Genomic DNA, 23,876 nt, shown 5'->3' on the forward strand with positions numbered 1-23,876 from the left:
CAAACAAAGAAGCACGCGTACCTTAGCAGATAAACTCTTCTGCCTCCAAATCCAAATAGTTAGACTGGGTCTCCAGGGATGTTTCTGTGTAAGTGGTGGGTCCTCACCCTCAGAGAGCTTTGTGCCTTCCAGACACAGCACAGCTTGTTCCCTCCCGCTTTGGGAGAGCTGTTCCCTGATGGTCTATGGAATTCACATGTGTTGGCTGGCCTTGCCCTTCCTGAAATGCTCTTGCCCAAACACACCTGCATCAGGAGTTGGATGATGCAACCACCCAACCCCAGTTAAACCCACCTGTCTGCTCCTCTAGCGTAACCTAGTTTTATTGTAACTGGGGGGGTGTTTCTGTGCACTGTTTCAGCATCTAGTTGGGCAGACTAATGTTCTGTTAAGCTACACAAACAAACACTGCTTCAAAGTTGCTTTTTCTCTCCTCTTTTTTTTTCATCCTCCCCCAGACAGCTAGAAGTACATAATGGAGCTTTGAACAAGATCCTAAAGAGCTATTTCTATAAAGTGGTCCAATTCTTTTTGGAGATGTAAGTACATGAAATTCTTCAAATGTGGGGGGACAATGAGTGAAGATTAAAAAGAAAGTAAAAGATTAAAAGGAAAAGACCATAAGAAAAACTCAAAGGGAGGGGGGAAAGATCAAAAAGAGGATTAACCATGTTACTTGTTGTTTTTCAGAAATTAAAGAAGTATGGAGGATAAGGAATTTGTTTCCTTTTGGCCCTAGAAAAATGCCAATTATGGTAGCTAAATTGCCAGGATCACATATCAGTATGCTTTGGAAATGTGAGAAATGGATGGGAAATATAAACACAGGGCAATAGCTTACAGTTATGTTATGAATTAAGCCACAAAAATATCAAGATTTAGTCACTGAATAAGCTGCCAAAGTTAATCTTTCCTGATGAACTTGAGTAGAATCAGGATAGAAGCAACAGAACTGTAGCTGCACAGATTGCCTTGTTCACTCATTTTTGCTATCTCCGGATCCTCACACACCTAAAATTTCCATTAAAATAGAAGGAAAGTGCCTGGGTGCACATGGTCATAAGATCAAGCTCTTTATCCACTGTGTGTATTCATTTTAGGAGGATTTTTTAAGCTTTAAGGATTAAAAAACTAACTAGTCTGAGTCCCTTTTTGGCACGAGAGATTGTGATATTATCTGCACTAGCACAGCTTTTGTTTTCTGTTAAATCTTTAGGACACCATAGCAGAATTACTTTTTTGGGGGTGAAGAAACAGCTTTCCCCAGGACACCTGGGGGGGCGGGCCAGCTGTGAGACTGAGGGACTTCACATCTAAGACTCCATCTCAGTGTCAGTACTGACATGCATGGTCTGAATCCAGACTGGATCCAACAAAATGCTCTCAAACCAAAGCCAGCATAAAGTGAAGGCTCACGGGAGCTGTCTGGTTTGGATCCCACGTGCAGTTACCAAGCAAATCCCCAGAAGCCACTCACCAGCGACCCTGATTCTGACCACACCATGTTGCTGCTCACATGTAGGTCACCTGGGACAGCCACAGTACTAACGTAGATCCACCACATCCCACATCTGCAAAGGGAGAAGGATTTAACTTCACCCAGTGCTCCATGCACCAGGAGCTGACTCCAGAAAGGGCACACACTGTTCCAAGCCGTTCCCAAAGGACAGGCAGAACTCTGCCCAAAGGCACCCACCTCTGCCATGGCTGCTCCCCTCAGCCGCCCCTTGATGCCCCCACACGCTCCAGGAAAATGTGCTTTTAGCAGTACCAAGAGGCCACAGCACCTTCTCCCCTCCCCACCCATCATGGGCCTTCCCTGGGACAGCAGCACCCCTGTGGAAAACTGTGTTTGGCTTCACCTCCAGGAGAAACTACTCCTTGGGTTTCCCAGAGGATTTCCACCACGGTTCCTGCTGCCTCCCTTACTGCAGGGAAAGCTATTGTGTTTTATGGCGCATGGCAGCCAGACACCCTGGCACCAAAGTGACAGAATGGCTGACCCCACAGCCCTCACACCCCACAGAACCCAGTCCCACCGCCTCTTCCAGTCAAGCACTGTTGCTCTCCCCAGTCTTTCCCAGCCGCAGAAAGTCAGAAACTCCCTCCCCAGCAGTGCCTGTTTGCTCTGCTCAGGGCTGCCTGCTGCCACAGCCAGTGGATGCCACGTCATGGCTGTTCCCCACAAGATGGGTGCTTCGCAGTGGCCCCCAGTGCCCCCCACCACCCCTGCCGCAGCTCTCCACAGCTACTCTACACCACACTTAGAAACCGCCCTGAGCTCTAAAAGAGAAGCTGAGCTCCATCTTACTTTTTAGCACATATCCGTTGTCCCCTTTTCATATGAGGCAACCCCGACTGCTTAAAACTGTCCCTCAGGTTTCACCACCAGGTGGAACTGTGAGGAGCCATTTTGGAAGGGCTGCAGTTGGTGCGGGTGCCCACCGGCTTGTTCTGCCCTGACGCCATGGCAGCCCCTGCTTTCCTTGCCCCAGGCCCATAGCATGTGGCTCTGGAATTTGCAAAGAGCAGGCAAGGGATAAACTCTCTAAGCTGACATGGGCACTGGGAAAAATGGTCTCATTGGCAAGCACCTGTGGAGTGTTAGAGCTCAGGGTCAAGGTCACCAGAGAGCCACAGGGGAAAGGGATGCTAAGAGGAACAGCCATGACACTGAGGTAAAGGGCATGTCTTCCACCACGTGGAGATCTCTGACAGAGATGACGGACAAAAGATTCGGTCAAATGTTGGGTAATGAACTCAACAGAGGGACAAGACCCCGAGGAGGCTCTTCCCCTGGTATTGTGCAGGAACTGGGTGACACCTGCCAGCCCCACCACCCTCAGGGTTGATAGACGCTCCACCAGGATAGAAGCAGCGAGTCTAAGAGAGCATTTCAGAAATCTCTGGAGATTTGTATGTTTTGTACATTGTTCTGATACTGACCATGGAAATACTCACACAATGGTAGGCTCCAAAAAAATTTTATCCGTCTCTGGACTGCTGAATTATAAAGTATTATGGGATAAGTGTGTAGAATACCTGTAACAATCACCCTTAAAAATCTAAAGCACTTGAGATCATTATAGAATCATTTTGGTTGGAAAAGGCCTTTATGATCATCAAGTCCAGCTGCTAACCTAACATTGCCAAGTCCACCTCTAAACCATGTCCCAAAGAACCTCATCTACACGTCTTTTAAACACCTCCAGGGATGGTGACTCCACCACTTCCCTGGGCAGCCTGTTCCAGTGCCTGACAACTCTTTCCATGAAGAAATTTTTCTGAACATCCAATCTAAACATCTCCTGGCGCAACTTGAGGTCATTCCGTCTCATCCTATCACTTGTTACTTGGGAAAAGAGACCAATATCCTCCATGTTACAACCTCCTTTCAGGTAGTTGTAGAGAGTCATAATGCATATACATGGGGAGAAAAGTGTTTGCGTAAATAAAATGGAGTTCGTGCAAAAAAACCCCATGGATAATTGTATAGAGGCATAAGAAAAACTGAGAACATAATTGTGTACAGCACAAGCAAAGATACCCGTGTGAGCGCTGGAAGGAGGAGAGTGCAGGAAGAAACGAGTAGCTTAACATTTGCTTATGGCCTAAGGGACAAGCTTTGCTGAAGATGAAGACACCGAATAGTTAATAAAGTGTCTGAACTCTTTCAAATTCTCAGACAAGGAAGCAATAGTTCTGCTCTTATCAGCAACTGCTCTTTCATATTTGTGTATCGAGCTAGCTTTATTAAATTATTCAGCAAAGGTCAAATGTGATATGTCTTCCTAGTTTTATTATGATTTTTTGTGACATTGCCTGAGTAGCTGAATAATAAACAGTGCATGTCAAAATGCTGCAGTGCTCAAGCTGTCCATGGGCGCTTTGGAGTATGAACCTTCTCAGTCATTGGTTCTGAGGCAATATAAATGCATAAGCGAAGATTTAAACTGTGTATGAGCGCTGCAAAGTGTTGCTTGTGGAACCACGATGGCAAAACAGAACCGAGCACCAGCACTGTGTGTGTACTGATTTTGAAGCCTGCTTGTACGATAAATACTTTGTAAGTTTTCGAACCTGACTAACCATCTAGCTAAAGCACTTTCCTCCCTGTGACTGATGAGAACATTCCAGCCTGTGCCGAGCTGCCCAGAAGTGCTGGGAAAGGACAGGTAGTCAAAGTCTGACAGACCAAAGGGCCTATCGCCTACGATGACCACAGATGCAAACTGCAATTTTAATTGTTTTACAACAGACAAATATCTTGAACAGATTCAAATCAACTCATGTGATTCTTTAAAATGACCCTATGACTCTGTATAAATATATGCACTGATTTATTATAACACTAGCTACAGAATAAACTGAAAGACACAAGACTTTTTCAGACAGTGGTAAATGACCATTTCAATGTCATATATACAATCTAAACAAAATACCTTTCTAATATTAATTGAACAGAAATTTAACACTTCAATTTATGTTAGTTCTGCATGTTGTTCCAGATTACTTTTGTCTGGCTCTAGGCAATATGTAGATGTCATTGGAAACGCCAAAAGAAATTAAAAATGGGACTGTCTAATCAGGATGCGGGTTTTCTTGCAATTACTAAGCAAGCAACAGAACATTGAAGTGAACAACATGAAGTGGTTTATGAATTCAAGCTGTTCCAGGTTTCTGATGGACTCATTGATATTGCGTTAAATTAATTTCTTGTTATTTTATACAGAGATACTTTTTAGCAATCCACTTTATAGACTTAAAGGCCAGAGGAATTTATGGATAGGAACCATTAAGAAGTTTCAGGGTTACTAACACAGCAAAAACATATGCATTCCACATTAGCAGTAACCAACAGCACTCTGACAAGAGAGAATACATTTCTTACATATTTGAGAATATATCACAGAATTCAGACATGCATGCTACAGCCTGTCATACTTCCAAGAAGATTCAAATATATCCTTGCTACATAAATTGTTAGTAGCATTTGATAATTTGGGGTGGGGTTCAGATTTCCTAAATTAAGTAACTTTGTATTTTTTCAGTAAGTTGGGTGATCTAGGTTACAGACCTGTAACCAGAGTTTTTGAAACTGAATTTGCACAGACCTTAACATATGGATTAAAAATCTAGCTCTAATATTACATCTACGCAGAAACAGACTTCTGAGGACACAGATCCTGTTTAGCAATCTACTATTTTCTGTGAATATTTGTAGGTTCAGATAGGCATTTTGTGCCTTTCGAAATAGCTTTAGAAAGATATAGTTCAACAGCATTTATCATACCGATTGAGAGAGACTCGTCAGCAATATTGAGTAGAAAACCCTGTGTGATTATTGGAGAAAAATGTTTTTTTATAGGTGTTGTTTAAATGGGATATACTGAATTATCCAGGGAAAATGGAAGGAAAATAAGTGCCATTAAAAATATTTATTTTCCTGGCTCATTCATTAAATATTACACATGCTCAAAGGAATAGTAACTTATACCAACGTAAATAAACACCAAAATGCATATACTGGGTATTTTGATGGGAGTAGAGATTATCTGTTGATAAAGGATGATTTAAAAACAAAGAATAAATTAAAAATCACAGTTGTTCCACAGGGACTATACTTTTTTTCATCAAAGCTTGTCTCTTAAGAATTTCCAATTCTTATACATGTGAGATGACAGTTAAACAGCCGTAGTTATTTTTCTCCATCTTGTAAAATATGCAAACCTACCCCTGAAAAAATAGAAAAAAAATCGAAGGACCTTGAAATCCCTTCTTTCTGCACTCATCAGCGGGGCGGTTTTGGACTCCATTGCCAGGAGTACGTTCCCCTGAGCTGTTCCACAGCATTTCTGTCAAACACAATATCCATGGCAGGCTCGCGCCCCTCGGATTTCCTGAGCGTCCACGATTCGTGTTCCAGAAACACATGTGGCTCCCAAGAACCTCTTCAGCCTTGACAGTGCTAACAAGAAGAGATCAACAGTACCCCAAGTAATCCTTGTGGCTCTGTCACAGATTCCTATGGCACACCATAAATCAGGGAACTGCTTAGTCCCTCAGCCTGGGCTCCTCACGTCCCCTGGCAGGAGCTCGTCCCGCTCGCACGGCTCTGCTGCAGGAGGACTGGGGAATTTTCTCCTGATCCATCCTGTTCACAGGCTCTCCCACTCTGCATCAGCCTCTCACATAAGTTCTTGGGAGACACTTAAAAAAAGAGGCTGGAACAGACAAAAATCCTGCTCTTTAACTTCAGGTGGGGAACGCACCTCGGCAGCGCTGTGGGGGTCACAGCTCTGTCCCACCCCGCAGCTACTGTGATAGGAAAGGACAGAGAGGGAAGGTGGCATTTTGCAATAGCCTTGTGACAAAGGTACACCCTGCTGGGAAGGAGCGGTCTTACAGACATCACCCACTTTCAAGCAACGTAAGCAAATAGGCTTTGATCCTGCACTTGACAACAAAGGGATTGCAGGTGGGGAAAATGAGGCTTATTCGGCCTTTGCAGCAAACCCAGGGCATAAGACAAATGCCAAGGACCAAGTCCTTGGGGAGAGGAAACAACAATGAAAAAAACCAGAATAATTAGCAGTTTCGAGCAGGGAATAGGTATTAGAGACTTCTAAATTTTAATTATCACCAAAATTAAAAGCATGTCAGAGAAACATAAACTGGAAGGAAAAAAAAAAAAAAGAAATACGCTTTCGCATCTTTGCAGCATTTTTTTAACATCCCCATCTCAAAAAGCATATTCCTTCCTTTCCCAACAGAAAAGAGATAAAGTTAAAAGAACGAAATAAAATAAAATGCACACAGAAATAAATTCAAGGCGGTTACATCCCCCACAAAATCATGAGGAAATTAAATGTCCACCAAGCCTAGTGTGAAGTAAAATCTACTCAGGCACTGCTGTGCCACTAAAACTTGCTCCATTCATTTTGAAGGGACTTCCCCATGTTTTAATTGGCTTGGGTGCAGCCAACTAAAAACCCATGAAGCTTCTAAAGGAAAAAAAATATTTCAGGACACATACCACCCATAACTGATTACAGTTTGTGAATTGTACGAAGCCATCTCAGTTGCCCTATTTGTGCTGAGTTTAAACCTGTTTTATTTTCCTTTAACTGCATAGCATATGCACAACATTTTTCTCTTATTGGGAACATGTACTACTGGTACCAATAGCACTTGGAAAATGCAAAGTTCGTTAACAGAGAGCAGCACATTGGCAGTACCACAGTACCTGGGCACAAAGGCTGCGCGAGGCTCCCACCACCCCCGGCTGTGTGCAGGGTGCACTCACACAACAAATACAGTCTGCATTGAAGATAACATGGTTTATTTCTTCATGATATTCAGATTAAAATGTATCAATGTATTTAGCACAATACTACATTTTTTGACAAAAATCATCAGTGCTTTGCAAGTCTTCATAATGTTTATTCATTATAAATAGTAAATATTTACTGAACTTTTTACATGAATGACTTTTTTTTTCTTTTTTTTTTGTTGTTGTTATTTTTGTTTGGTTTTTTGTTTGTTTTTACAACACCTGTGTTGTTGTAGAGGCTGCAACACAAAGATATTTCATTTTTCCATCACCCTTAAGACCAATGTGTGAACTAACCTCTGTACTGAACCTAGTCTAACTCACTACTTCATAGTCCTTAACACTAAAAGGAATGTATTTGTGTTCTGCCTCCCTCTTTGTTCCAAGAATAGAGAGAAATAAATAACACCACCTTTCTTCTTCCTCTTCCTCTGAACATCACAAAACACAAATTTATTGACATTCTAAAATGTCACAACGCAAACTTCTTGTAAACCTTGGTTCCTATAATTATAATTCCTATATTGGATATCACTGTATAATTTAAACAAATGTGTCAAATACAGGTCCACCTCAGTCCATGTCCTGTACATCACTAAAAAAAATGTAAACGTAATCATTTCTTCGTATGGTTTCCTGAAAATCATCTTTAAATCATGATTAGCGAGTTGGATTTCAGCTGTCCAACACACTGCAACATTTCTGTATTTTATAATCAGGAATTATGCACTGCAAAAATAAAAGTACCTGCAAAAATATAGTTCTGATTCTATCTATATGACTTTGGATGATCCCAAAGTTTGTATGAGGTACACAGTATTGCACATTGATAAGCAGTTGTGAAAATTCTGTCGTGGTGGTGTTGATTTTTTTTCTCCCACATTTGTTCGAAAAGAACAACGGACCGAGAAAACTCCACATACAAAAAAGGTGAAATCTGGTTTTCATGTTACACCAGATCTTGTATCTTGGCAAACCAAAACTTTTAAATGACATTTATTGACAACATGATTACAAAGATAACCAATGAGTTGCTCAGGAAGTCTTTTGCACTCATCCTAGTTCCAATGGACTGTGACATTTCCTCTTGATGACAATCTCCAGTATGTAAAATGAAGGAGGTTCTTCTACCTTTGCTTCAGAAACTGAGTGGTTTTCAAGTTAGACTAGAGTCAGGACTGTATGTCAGATGAGTCAGAGTATGCAGAGCTCAACTGCTCCAAGTTTCAGAATGTTCCATTTGTCCCAATCAACGCACATTAATTTCAACAACAAAAAATGGAATGTTTTGCCAGGCAGTGATATTAAATACTGCTTCATTTTGTATACCCACTCATAATGAACCATGTCGCATTTATTTATTCATTATTGCTTTTGGCCTTTGTCTTCTGTATAGCTTTGTCCAGCCTTCAAAAGTCTACTAAAAGCTATGACTGGAGAGAACATAACAAGCCTGCTTCTCTCAGCAGGACTGCCCCAGTTTAGACTGCAGTGTGTTGAGAAGATGCATCGTATCCAAGCCGTGGAGTGAGATCGGAAAACAAGACCAGCTTTAACTTGGAGTGGACAGTTCATTTATGCAATATCTGGCTTCAGATAATGAAAGGCACCTGCAAAAAAAAAAAAAAAAGCAAAAGAAGCTTTTTAAGTCTTGTTGTGACAACCTCACAGCATGGGGCCATGCCAACTACAGGTTGACATTGTCATATTTAATACTGATATATCAAAGGAAAGGGACTAATATTTTTATTCCTAGGACAAGTTTGACAAAACTCTATGTATCTGGGATTATATACTGTAATGATTCTTGAGCTGACCTCATTAAGAACATGTGTTTCTAATAGTGGAATGCCAGTGGTTATTTCATTTTGGACAACCCTTATGTTTTACCTAATGGCAATCAGGTTTCATGTCTCAACAATTAATAACATCAAGATGTTGTTGACATCACTTAAGAAAATAATTATGCAGCAGAAATCTTGCTCCAACCACCAGCTATCTCACCAGTGCACTCCGCACAGCTTCAGAGAGAAGCAGTAGTCAGCCATTAGGATCTCTGCTCATAATTTTCTTTGTTACAGACAGAACATACAGACCATTGATAAACAGGTACAATATTGCACTTCCCAGTGCAAATGTCCACGACTCACTTTGTCCGTACTGTCCATACTGGTAGCCCGTGACGGGGTCCATGCTGTAGCCCGTGGTGCTGTAGGTGGGTGGGCAGTAGGACTGGGAGGTGGGCAGACTGTCCAGACCCTTCATGTGGTCCAGTCGCTGGCTGCAGCTGGCTGACCCCGTGCTGGTGGGCTCCAGGCCCCCCGTTAGAGGGGACAGGGCATAATCAGTTTGGGGCTGGTGAGGCACACCACCGTGGTTAGTCAGGAGTCCCATTACCTAAAATAAAAGGTGAAATAATAGAAAGAATTAAACCACGTGAAGAACTGTATTGCTTACAGAGCCGCAGGAGTTCTCAAGTCTACCATTTCATTTCCTAAAATAGGTAGGCTTGGTATTCAAACTATGCTTTGAGTATCTAATCCAAATAGAAAGTGGAATTTGGTGGCATCATACACCAAAATAAAAACTAATTGCTAACAACAAATAAAAAGTGATACCAAGGGCAAATAAGGAAAAATAATTTTTAAAACCTGCTATTTTAGAGTGCCTGATCCTCCTATGCCTTGGCTGGCATGTCTGCAAATGTTTGCTCCTTGGGAACTCAATTATAAGAGAAGCAGCAGCAAGCAGTGGCTCTTTAGCCATGCTGTCCTTTAATATTTACAAACACAGAAAATCCATAAAAAAGCTCACACAATATTTTTTTCCCCCAAATCAGCCATCACTACAATGAAATTAATTTGAAGCAGATCGCAGCAACACCACCGACAGAAGTAACAGAGAATCCCAGCACCCAGAACATTAACATTTGCGAAGGGGCAGAGTAGCCGCAACTCCTGCTGCTGCATGCCCTGGGAGCTGGCCTGGGAATAAAAGTGTGAAAAGAGTGAAGTGCTGGTCACACACCAGTTCTCAACTTCATCTGCTGAGTTAGAGGACACAGCAGGAATGGTCCAGCGTTCCAGACTGGCTTCAAGTTGACTGTGGCTCCCTTAGTAAGCTGCTTGTACATGAACAGTTATGAAATCAGCAGTCAAGATTAGTTGAAAAGAGATTACTGGAAAATATGTACTTGTCCCTATAACAGCCCAGCCCTCCAAGCCATAATTTCCTGATCGAAAAGAGATTCAAAAGCACCTGTGCTTTCAAGCAGGAGTGGAGGAAGATACAGTGTTAAGTTCTGGTGGTACAAAAATCACTCACGCTACAGATTTGTGTGCTTCCTTTGCCAGCACATCTCTGTAGCATATTTTGAAAATAAGTACTGAGAGAATGGCTTGCTTCTGCTGGAATAAGTTCTGGTTCAAAGCCTAAGAAACAGTCTGGAGCCTATAACAGAGGGATGACACAGATCTGCCAAAACAGCATATTCTGATCATTTACAGGTTCTTCCTCCGAAAAGATGCTACAAATATCTAGTATACACTATCTGATAATCATTTTACATTACTGCACTTCTTACCATAAACTGAAAAGAATTTATTAAAATTGGAGTTCATTTTGTAAGGAATAAATCTATGCTTATATGAACATGTCTGATTCCTAAAGTTCAGATGGTCCTTCTTGAATTGTATTTATTTTCAATCACAAAAGAAAAGGGATTATTATTGTAGGGAGCTTGCGGTCCCAGCTCTGAGTTTTGTTTTGTTTTTAATAAATAAATGACAGAGCCACAGAAATCACAATTTAAGTAGGAAGTAAGACCTCTCCAGGTCTTACATGCCTGACAAGGAAAAGAGCAAGAGGCACAAGCAGAGTACTTTGAAAAGAGACACCTCGACACCTGTGCCAAGAACACGAAACATCTCTTCATCAGATGCACTCAAGACATCTCACCAGAAAAAAAATGCTGAGAAATAAGTTTGATTACTACTCACAGCTTTACAATGTTCACTTGTTTCACTAAGCAGGAAACCTGAGTTTCACAAGCTGAAGTATTCATGCAAAAGAAATTTCAAAATATATCCAAAGATTTCATTTAGATGCTGAAATTTACTACTTTTAAGTTAAAAACACAGAAGAAGAATTTGGATTCAGGCTATAAGATATTTTATAGTTAATTCAAATAATCTAAATAAATAATCCTACTAAAATTATTTGAGGTTAATTTAAAAAAAAAAAATCTCTGGAATCACCACAGGTTGAAAAATCATGTTATATGCACAGCAATGTGTACAGCATTGTCTGCAAAGCCCCTATAAGCTGAAATAACTGGGCACTCCACTTTTTCTTCTAAAAACTGGTTCCTGAAAAACATTAAAATTTCTCAAGGTTATTTATTAAGCTTTTCTGGTTTAGAAATTACAAATATTTTTCTTGTACCCTTGGAAAATGACATGGTCCTGAAAATCCAGCATGTTTAATGATCTGACATGGCATCAGCAGGATACAATATTAGAACCCATGTTCATTCAGGTTAAATTAATCCTTGCTCTTTAAACGGAATAGTAATAGAGTTAAAAGAAGAGAAAGATCCACAAAAAATATAGCTCAACTTAAACATTTACCTTGAAAATTACTGCTTCGGAAAACATTTATGTTGGCACAGGTATCCTGGGTTTGACTACAGTTTAAAACACACAGGGTTTATCAGAAATCTGCAATGAGCGCAGAGCAATTTCCATTCCCACACAGCGCATACACAAAACCCGTGTTTACAGGTCTTTACCATGCTCTGGTCCAAGTTCAAGTGCAGGCAGAACGTCCAGCTCGTGCTGCCCTGGCCACTCCAGTGGAAACCTCCACCCGAGAGCTCCCGCGTCACACCTGCTCTCCACCAGGACTCTGAGGAGCAACGGCTGAATTAAGCAAATAGCTATTTTATCAACTACATGCTTTAACTGAACATCTTCTGTTCAATATTTTCAACAGAATAGAGCCCAAGACAACATTATTTGGACTTTGCCAGCAAAAACAGTGAGCTCAAAAGCTTTGGGACTGGAAGTTATTTCAGAGTTGAGGTTAGCCTTGAAATGTAAACCTGGATGCAGATGTGATATCAAAAACCATTCAGATTCTGCTAGCATCTATATTTGGATAGACATTTATCTTCTCTGGCAAAGTAAAATTGGCATTTGATGAGGTTTATTTTAAAATTTTTTAATTAATCAATAATAGAAGTTTTTAGTTGTCTTTTTATTAAGCATATATGCACCTAATAGACACTTTGGAGCAGAACTGACACAACCTCCTGTCTCTGAGATGAAGAAAACTGAACAGTAACCATCTTCTCAGAAATGCCTTCTTCAGAGGCCTTAAAAATCATCCTGCAGTTGATTAGTGTCTAAATAATTAGATTTTTGGTCATGTCTGTTTTGAAAGCTATAAGGGAAGTAGCCTGAGGGCGGAAGTCTCTCATACAGTCTGAGCCATGACCTTGTCACCCACACTAGGAGTTACAGGAAGGGCATGGCTTTCACCTAATCAATTAGCAAATCATTAACGGGCCACAGCTGCAATACACCCTCGCCTTCGTGCTGTACCACAGAGACATGAGGATCTGGGTTTTGCAACTCCAGTCTTCTGCTGATATAAAACACTATAGTTATGAATAAGTAAAGAGATCTGATTGTTTTACAATAATAAGGAAGAAAAGGAACTTATTCAATCCATATACCTTCCAAATTACTAGAAAACACATACTTCCCTCTGAATTAGTTTGATAAAGCCCAAGTAGTGATTGTCAGCCACACTGAGTCAGACCTCAAAGAAGCTGAAAGAAAAAAATTGAGGGCTGATCTAACGCCTAGAACCAAATGCTGCTGTAACTACTCTATTTTAGGAAAGAACTCCTATAAATGCAAGAAAATCAGACTCCAAGCTTTTTGGCTACATATATTTTGTTCTCTATTTTTAAAAAGCACACACAAATGTTGATGCATAGCCTTTGAGTTTGTACAGTGAGAGACAGCATGTATAACAGATAACATAGTTCTAGTCTATTAGAAAACAAAGGTGCAATCAGAAATAAGCAAAGAGAATACAGTGAAGCGCAACAACGAAATTCTACGAAAAAGTTTTCAGAGAGCACATCCCAAGAAATCCAAAATATTCATTAAGACAAATCCCTCCCTGGTGGGGTCAGCACAGCATCACTAGCTGATGATCTGATTCAGAAAGCAGCAGAGGGATTGAATGATGAAAGACTTCAAGACCATGTATGCAACATCTGGGCCATTATCAGCTATCAGAAAATACTTCTATTATCAACAAAATAAAGGCCACTAAACTAAGAAAAAGCTTATTCCATTCAAATGAAACATTATGCCTGTTAATGTGGTTGGTATTTTAGGATGTAGGACCTACCATAGGCACAATAAAATTCTCATATGTTTTAATTCATTTACGCATGCCTGCATTTAATATGCTTTGTGACCATGTCTGCAATTAATATGAGTTATGAGAAAAGAACATGTGCAATATTTTTGGGTACAGTGAAACATTTTTTTCTCCTCCTGCAAATGAAAGATTTAATGAAACAGCTCAAGGAAAATTGTTGGCAGTTAACGTATTAAGTTGAACTGACAGAATCATGAGTAAACTTTAGTGGAGTTAATGATATCCTCTTATCTGACCCTGACACATTTGCAGCATGTAATTTACAGAAGCTCTGTCCAGGGAATCTTGACAAATGCTCCTAACAATGTCAGGGCAATGTTCCATTCTAACGCAAAACAGATGTGGGTCGGATACCCTCATTCATCACTAACACTGAAAATCTCAAACTCCTTCCGAGATGAATGGCATTACCTGCTGTTAACTCTTTTCACTGTAGAAAAATCTCTCAAAACCAAAATACTACACAAGAAATAACACAAAAAGGATGGTTCTAATGCACTAGAATAAGATATTTTAAAAGATTAATTAAAATTAATTAGCTACATGGTTCTATACCTATAGAATCCTAGAGCTATGTTGCTGATTCATTTTACATATATGAATATTTGTGCTGAATATATGAGGAGACCCAGCAGAAAGTATTTTCGTGACAAATGGCAAGCACTGGGAACCACATACTTGGTTAATGAAAATAGGAGCAAACACACTGACTTTGAACATCTGACGATCTGACCTTCTGCAGACTCATATCAAATGAGGCCTCCTACTGATTTCACACCACCAGACATCAGTGGTAGCAATACTGAAATTAGAGAAGGTGCACTGGTGAACATTTAGGGTAATTAAGACGATAACTTGATCCTGCATGAATTATATTTTTATCTACAGGAGATTACTCATGTTCACAACATTATCAGAGTCTGTCACTGAACTCACATCTTTTTTCAGGAGTCACAGGACTAGGCAACTTTACCAAAATAATTCAAAGAGAAGCTAATTATCTAGCTACTGTTTGTATGGAAAAGCTTCAAAAATGACAAGACAACTGAAAAAGTAAAACAAAGCTCAAAGAGGAACATATACTCACAATTTTTTTATATATACAATTATATGTGAATATATAATTAAACATCTCAAAATTTTTTCAGGTAGTCTCAAAGACTGTAGACTCATGAGTTTAAATACTTACATGTGGCAATATTACATACAACAGTTCATAACAAGCCTAAATTTGATATTATATTGCTGACTGCCTGTGAACTCTTCTCCCACCTTCTGCTCAAACCAAGACACAAAAGAGGGATTCTGGCCATCGTGAAAACCAGTCCCACTGTTTCTGGCTGGGCTCTCACACACCTTCCCTCCAGAACTGAACTGGGATACACAGGTTGGTTCCCTCTCAGGAAAACAAACAGAAAATACACCTTTCTTTTTTTCCCCCAATTCAAAACTGTTTTGGTTTTTGTTTTTCCTGGCAGAGGACCAGGAGATAGGATCTGCAAAGTTTTCACAGGAGACTCGCAGCAAACTCGATGTTTGTCCCTACAACAACTGTTGCATGATCGACACCTACATGGCTGCATTTACTGACAGGGAACTGCTACAAAATCCTAGCCGCTTAGGTAAAAGCAAAAAGTTATCCACAAGTGTGGAGGAAAAAAAATGGACAAACATAACTGGAAGAATCCAACTAGTAAGGAAGGGTTCACTCATGAGGTTCCCATTAATGTATATTCCAGGGTCTCTAATCTAAACAGCACTAGGGAAAAACAAGTATTTTGCTATTTTGACTAGAGGAAACCTCTTTATATCCTGGCTCAGCTGTCAATCTTTCTTTTGTAAGAAAATTATTACTATTACTGACGTCCCAGCAAAAAATCAAGATAAAAATAAAATGGTTATCTTTAGAGAGGTAGGAAGTTTCGAAGGAAACCGAGTCCAATGCATTTAAAGATGGATACATGGCTTTCTAGAGTGACTTTGCTAGGGATGCAATTCTGCTCTTTCTGATCCCACCGCAATATACGCTTTTCACTGAATCATGCCGTGGTATTTTTAGTACCTCTCCTTGGAAATCTAAAATACAGAGCATAATTAAGGACTCAAGTGAGCCATCTGTGATTACTCATGGCAAAGCCCACATTCATACACCAGCCCTTAATTGAAAAAATATGCAAGTATTCAGATGCCTGTTGATATTTCTATTTTGTAAATTCGTTAAAGCATTAGAAGTTTACCAATGCATGCTAGTCATATACTCTATGAAGGGCTGACTCTTATTTTCACTTAACTGGTTTAAATTGAACTTCTATGTGCAGCAAAAGCAAAAAATTATTTTAAAGGTTGTGATGATGTGGAATATATTCTAAACAGTACAGGTTATTATGGAGGAAGATAAGTCACTTTTGTGAGCAATATCATTTAAAAAGGGTTAAGAAAACCTAGAAACTGATAACTTTTTTTTATATTGTATCATTTTACTATTACATTTTTGTATATATTTTATTTAGCTTTTTTATATTTTATTTATATTTGCATTGTATTCCCAAACATTTATTGTCATGAAGTTACAGTACAATTGGTTAATTTCCCAGAGATGCCAGGGCTTTTTATATCTCCATGTAAGATTTCTCAGCTGTAATAGAAGACCTGTTTTTCTAAGGCTGAAGCCCCAGCCACCCACTCCAACTTTTCAGGCATGATGGGGGTGGAGGTGGAAATAGGCCCAGAAAGTGAGAAGCTAAGGTAGACACTAAACATGTAAGGTCATCATTCTTGTTGTTATATTAATGTATTTTATTATCTATGCTATAATATTTATTATTTAAAATATTACAATATTTACAAAACAAATAAGAAATATTATTATTGCATAATAACAATTACAAAACTATTGATCCCACCTGTTTCTACCCACTCCAGAAACAGAAATAATCAATCCCATTGGCTGAACCTCTTTTTAAATTAAAAAAAAAAAAAAAAAAAAAAAAAACAACAAAACACAACACAAACCAAACCAAAGACTCGTGCTCATGAAAACAATATCATGTGAATTAACTTTCCTCCTCACAAAGAAATCCCTGACCTCTGTCTCATGTTCTTGGGTCATTAAGCAAGAAGTTCTCAAAGTCAAGATCATTGTGACAGAGATCATGAGCTTCTCATTGCTCCGAGACTTAGATCCAAACAAAATGTTTCTGTGAGCAACCAGCCAGACAGTAATCTGACGGGAAGTATAGGGAAAAGTATAGTAAATTAACAACTGTTTGGTCATGTGTTTTTTGGTGTTTTTTTACCCCCTCTTGTCCCTCTTAATGAGGGCCTGCAAGATTTTAGCCACTGGTGCCTGTGTTTCCCTTAAAAACAGAGTTAAGACAGTATGGACATGTCTCACTGATTCGACAGCTGCCATCAGATCCATACTTCAGGTTAATGAAAACCAAGTGCTCTCAAAGACTTAAAAGAAGTCAATTGCCTAAGATCTCTCTCACCAAAAAGAGTTAGAGGGTATTTCTTAAACTCAGGCAGTGAAATGTTTTGACAGGAAAAGAAAGAAACCTTGAAACAGCTTGCATCTTTACTACTGTTCACAGAAAAGTTTGGAATTTTCTTATCAAGATAATTCCTGAGCTCCAGGTAATGACATAAGGACTACAAAATTAATTAAAGACTGCTATGATCTTCTACACAAGCATTCAACGTTCAATCCATTTCCCATTTTGAAACTGCAGCTTTTAAAGCTGCTGGTTTGACACAAACACACAGGAAGATGACAAGAAAGAGGAAAAGGTAGAACTCAAACATTTTCTCGAGGCCAAGGAGGAAAAAAAATTATGGCCAGCAGAAGACAGGTTACTCGTGTTTATTCTTTTCCCAGTTAAAACCTTCCACTAAAGCACCAGTTAAGCCTGGATACCCTACGAGTTAGATACAGGCAGCAGTGCAAGCACAGTCCTGCCACTCCATCCTGACCCACGAGCAGCTGGAACAGCACAATTCAAACCCAGCAAACTGCCTGAACCGCCTGGCACAAGGCAAACTCTGCTCTTTTGGCTCTAATAAAATGCATGTGGCAAAGTCAAGGGATGCCTGTGTCCACCGGAAAAGCCTTTTTCCTTATCTTAAACAAAGCAGTTCAAAATATTGATATTCTGCCTTAAAAACAATCCACTCTCTAGTAAGACCCTACACCCGCAGGTGCAAGACAAGTGTTTTTGCAGTCGCTCTTCTGGCTTCCATGGAAGAACTGTCTGTCAGTGACTGTTAATACTGGGATCAGAAAGCGACGTGCCAATTCAGAGGCACGCTTACAGTGTCGCGTGCACGTATTAACACACAAATATGCTACTCCCTAATAATTTTGAGTTAACAAAGGTTTGTTAAAAGAAGATGCACTGAGCAACTGAAACCTAATTTGAAAAGGAAATACAATATTCCTGTAAATGTATGCATGAAAGCCAAGAAGCTGTATAATAGGCATAGAAAACATAAAAATATGCAATTTACATATATTACACACTACTAATCTCTGTTCTGACATTATATTTAAAGAGCTCTGGCTGAGATGGTGTGCCTGCAGTCTAGTTGATTTTCATGAAATACAAACAAGGGCACTCCTGGCTATCAGTTCCCCAAGACATTTATCCCCGTCTTATTCCTTCCAAAGTCAACCCCTTACAGGTCTGTAAGACAGAGGTTCTCTCACCACATCCAGTTAGCAACGAGTAAACCAGATGAACAAGAAGAATAATCGGTCATCTGGAGATCTGCAGATCTTGTCTTGATGTTAAAAAGTGCTAAATAACATTGACAAGGCAGGACTCTTTCTATTCTCTTCTAAATAAGAGCAACATTTTATTTCCCAGCCTGAAAGACAGGTAAGTTATGGAACACACTGCTTTCAAAAACTGAAAGTACAGTCTTTTCTAACTTTTGATTTCATTGCTAACACGATAAAAATATAGTTACAGTATCCTAGCCACTTCCTCTTGTCCTCTGCCTTCACCCAGTGCTTGCCTTAAACAACATATTTGTCCATCATACTCAAGAACAAAGTTAGAAAGGAAACACCCTGCATGGAAAATAAAGTTTCCCTAAGGAATCTGCCTCATTTGAAACAAACTGGAGTCAAAGTGGGAAAAGAGGTTTAAGTATGGTAAGAAAATGATCCCATTAATCTTGATATTAGATTTTGTTCTGCATGTTCTGAGGGGTTCTTTTAAATCACAGAAGATCATTTGGGCTTCACACAAAGCCTCCCTTCCCCCCTCCCGCTAAAGTTGTCGTAAATTCAGCTTTACGCACAGTTTGTCCAGAGCACTTGCATGACAGAGAGACAGTGATGGGTGGAAACATTATGTTAATTGCTCACACACTCAGATTTATTGTGGTCAAAATCCACTGGGTAGTAAAAAGTACCTCTCAATTTCTCATCTAAATTCCATGCACACAAGCAGGGCACTGCAACATGCCCACTCAGCATGAAAACTCCTGTTTCTCTCTCTTCATGAAATCCCCAGCACAGAACCAGATTTTGACTTGTCAGCCGCTGCTACCTGAGCTGCTCAGCCACCACCTGGGCACCTGCGGGAAGAGCCCCGAGGACCCGTGACATAAGGGTACCCTGCAACACATCCACGAGTAAGGGACATTTCACACAGTAACATCACAATGTACATCACCAACATATGAGGCTCTTCTTTCGGTCATAAAGCACAATCACTGTTTTGCTATAGTCCCACAGTTTGTTGCACATGATTTACATACTTGCAGCTGTATCACTCCCTTATATAAACGCAAACCTAGGTATATAATTTGATACATACACGCTTTTTATACATGTCTCTAAGGCATTGTTTTGGCTCCAAAATGGTTTTAGAGGAGCTATTGGTAACATCGCATAAATTTAGGGCTGAGCTTTTGTTTGTTTGTTTCATGGAAAGATCTGCATCAGTCAGTGAGGGCAATCATTCAGTGGCCGAAAAGCAGTTCAAAACTTGATCGGCTATAAGTAATCTCCTGTATACATTCAGTGATGAACACAGGATGTCAGTCTTTGAGTGACTGGTCTCCTCTTAAGCCTGTGGGCAGAGGTGCAGGGTAAGGCCAGGAGCTCTAAGCACTGGAACAGGAAAAGGTTTCAAAAGTTAAAAGAAAAAAAGCCAAAACAACAGAAGTTTCATAGTGTAAAGACAGGACTGGGTGTAAAGCAGCACAGTAACTGATTGAAGACATGTAATCAAAAGGGAATCCCAGAGCAGATTAAGACCAAACCTCAAATCAGCAAGAATCTGGGGGGAGGAAACCTGGCCTCACTTTATTGTCCCACTATGCCCAGACATCACAAGATTTTTTTACTGTTGTGCTCCACTTCTCTGTCACAGACAATAAAAGCTCTGTGAAAGGAAAAAAAGATCACATTTTCCATAGCCAGAACCAACACACATTTAAACTGACACTAACAACTACTTTGCATGGATTAATGCTGAATCCCAGAAAGATATTTACATCAAAAATGTGGAAGCCTTACACACTATGAAACCGGTCTTTTACAAGAAAAAAAAAAAGCAGCTAATATAGTGTCATGGCTTTTTTTGGAGATTGCATTTAGAAATCAGAATTGTTTAGAACAAAATCCATTCAAGTCTTGTTGGAAGTACATCCGTTTGGTTTTCTGTTGGTATTTTCTTCCTGAGGTTTCAAGCCATAAAGTTTTGTACCCCACTCTAAGCTATAGGAATCTGTGAAACTTAATTACGTTTACTGTTACAAAAAAGGGTTTATGAACTTTTGCCTTTGGGCAAAAATGTTTATTTCATTGCCTTTGTTATTCATTCTTTTCAACTCCAGTGCCTTTGAACTTTTCAGCTGCACAGAGTTATCACCGTTGCACAGGAACCAAGAGCTGCACTCCCGAGATGCAAACCACAAGTTGAAGAAAACGAAGGAGGCAAAGATATACGAGTCGTTATTTTGGCCACCCTTTGTGCCATTAAAATCTCATTTTCTGCCTATTAGAATGCCCTCTCCCTGCTTAGGCAGTGGTGATAGTCAGTGATTAGTGTGTAATTGAGTATAATTGTCTTTTCACTTTTCATTTGTGTCATTCTGAGCTTCCCTCTGTTTTTCTAACCACTGAGAGGAAAAAAGGGTAGAAAGAAGATAAAGCTGTTAAAACTCTCACTTTCAGCCCTGAAGAGATTCCTGATTGTAATTATAGATTGCATCCTCTTTGTGACTTCTCAGAATTTAGTGGACATCTCTTTCCAAGCACCTGGGCAAAGCTCTCACTAATGAAATAAACTACCATCTATTCAAGCTTTAACTAATAATGTCAGCTTCAGACAGATGCCGCATCTAGGAAAATTTAACCAACCTTTTGACACTCAATTATCAAGGCAATTTATTAACATGATTTCCTAAAAAGAGCTCATGCAAATTAGAAAAACAATTATGGTATTCATGCAGTTATATATTGCCAAAGAGCAGTAATACTCCTAATTTATGTATTCATAACTCGATTATAGCTCATCTCAATGTGTGCTGCTCAGCCCTTGGAATTCTCCTCGTACAACTTGCCTATAATTTTCCTGGACTATTTGGTAAAACCTTGGCGAGGTTATCTTGAAGTCATATTTTATCCACAGAAAAACTACATGACCTACTTTCTGTACTTAGCCATGGATCTTCAGGAAAATAGCAGAACGTTACAAACGCTCAACAACTGAATGTAAACATGAAGCCTGCATGATTACATTATAAATCACTTGAAATTAAATATAAGCTATGACTCTTGATTCAGCCAGTAGGAGGAAAAAAAATAGAAAAAGAAGGAAACTAGCAAACTGAAATCATGTGGCTTGTATAAAGAATATATTATGGTTTAAATTTGGTAATTCATTATACTGTGGCCTGAGGGAATAGACTCTTTGGTTCTGGTATACAGCAAATCCTCTGTCTGAAAACACAGGACTGACCTGAGGTGAAAGGCCATTGCCAATGGCAGGGTTCATGGGATTGGAGGGCCCGGACGGAGGCACAAAGCTGTCTGTATAGCTGGAAAATCCGTGCCTGGTGCTGGGGAGGCAATAGGCAGAGCTGCTCTCTGGGTTCGAAGGGAGACTGCTTTGGTGCACGGTGCTTGGAGGGAGAGGCTGAGGTCTATGAACGGTGCTGCTCGGATCAGACACGGCTAGAAGCAAAATAAACATGTTGATATGTTTTCCTCCTTTTTTCTGGCATAATAAATTCATTATGTGAAGCTCAACTTGACAGAATTGCATCAGGACCTGCATTTAAGCACTGGTTAAATAGAAAGGAAAATCTTTAATATTGCTAGGTATTTAACTGGCCAGTGAGATTACATAAATGTTATTAAATAGACTGTAAAGATCAGAACAGAAACAGGCACTTTTCAGACAATCCTTAGCGAGCACATATTGTTCAGAATTGACACAGCAATATTTTTATATATATAAAAATAAAGGAAAAGTTTATTTTGCTTTAAAGACCGATAACAGGCTTTCCACTCCTGGTCACAGTACAGTAATTCTGCCATAATTTGTAACGAATCTAGCAATGGATGGGAGAAGTCCTGGACTTCGAAAAATTCCTTTAATTAGAACATCCACCAGCAGTTAAGATCCAAATCTCAAGGAAAAAGCAAGAGTACAGTAACTTGTTTTATAGAATCTCACCTGTAAGGTTTTTCTGTAACAGTAAAATCTAGCACAACCTATATTTGAAGTTCTGTTTCCTCTTCCCCCAAATCTATCAAAGTTCACGGAATTTCTAATAACGTGAATTTTTACCATACTGAGACTTGCTGCTATCTGATATGAAACAAGATGGTCTGAATAGCAATTTTTTCCACCATCAGCTAAATATTCAGCGTACTTACAGAAGTTTCCAGTCCATCAGCACTGAAAGCAAAGACAGAACACAGCTGCTACTTCCTTCCCCACCACACCGGGCACTCTCAGCAAAGGAGACCAGTGAGGCGGAAGGGCAGAGAAGCGTGTCCATCGCTTCCCCAACCTGGACCTCTGCTGTGAAGGATGCGATTATTTCTCCAGCTAGCACCCTTCACACAGAACCAGCCCCTTCTTGCAGCAAAACAAACCCAAGTTCTTACATGCTGGAAATAAGCAGATTTGCAAGGTCCTTGCTGACTCAGACCCTAAACTAACCAATGCCTCTTTTTCTACATTAGAGAAGAAAATATTTCTACAATGGATCAACACAAGAAACTCTCCAATAACGCTGTTTTAACCCAGTACCTGTTGGCTACTGTACCTTGTGGTATGGAGGTGGGTTGATAGGAGGGCTCGGAGAGCTGGTAGGTTGGCAGAGTTGGCATGGCGCTGGGTGGAAATCCTCCTGGGATCAGATGGTTGAAAGCCATCAGTTGATTGGCTCCTGCTTGTTTCCTCCATCTAGCTCGACGGTTACTAAACCAGACCTACAAATGTTTTAATTAGGGATAATTGATTTTTGTACATTTAATATGGGTACCTCAGAAATCATGGCATATTTCAAATGCATTCAGTGTCTGAAAAGAGAAATGCAGAAAATGTGCACTGTGCTCAGAGCTCCCAGGCAAGAAAGGAGCTCTTGGCACATACTTCCATGGTTTGACGGGCAGGACATGGGAATCCCAGACCCCAGTTTCCTCTCAAATACAACCTCTCCTGAGAAACAAGCTGACTAATGCTTTCAAGCTTTAACACTTTTAATAGTTACCAATCAGTATCCTTATTGTGCCAGATTTCATGAGAAAGGGAAAACGTCTCTCCATTTAATCTCAGTGTCAGCCAAAGCTATTTAGTCTGGATTGGATTATCTTTATATTTATCTTGCTGACAAATTAGCAGCATCATTAATGCACTGTTGGAACGTGCTTATACTTACATACTGTGATACTATATTGTCCTAACGATCAACAGAACCTTAAGATTTTAATTTGAAAAATCCAAGTCCCACGTACAAAAACCAGAAATCCCTCCCAGCAAGTTTTTGCATAATCACATATGTACAAAAGATCTCTTCATAAACTAGACATTAACAGTAGATTAGAATTGCAGTA

At 39.8% G+C, this 23,876-nt stretch overlaps 1 protein-coding gene across 6 annotated transcripts in view; it reads right to left on the reverse strand.

The window, feature by feature from the left end:
* Positions 1-7,286: 7,286 nt before the first annotated feature.
* Positions 7,287-23,876, reverse strand: part of PAX3 (paired box 3) — a 75,896-nt gene continuing 59,306 nt past the window's right edge. For all 6 annotated transcript variants that reach the window (XM_071812449.1, XM_071812448.1, XM_065844689.2 and 3 more), the window contains 4 exons: positions 23,087-23,252; positions 21,769-21,983; positions 9,484-9,730; positions 7,287-8,943 (listed from right to left, as the gene is read on the reverse strand). In XM_071812449.1, coding sequence (XP_071668550.1) covers positions 8,909-8,943; positions 9,484-9,730; positions 21,769-21,983; positions 23,087-23,252 — 663 coding nt within the window. In that variant the 3' untranslated portion in view covers positions 7,287-8,908. The remainder of the gene's footprint in view (positions 8,944-9,483; positions 9,731-21,768; positions 21,984-23,086; positions 23,253-23,876) is intronic.

Source organism: Patagioenas fasciata, chromosome 9, assembly GCF_037038585.1.
Source record: "Patagioenas fasciata isolate bPatFas1 chromosome 9, bPatFas1.hap1, whole genome shotgun sequence".
NCBI classification, from domain to species: domain Eukaryota; kingdom Metazoa; phylum Chordata; class Aves; order Columbiformes; family Columbidae; genus Patagioenas; species Patagioenas fasciata.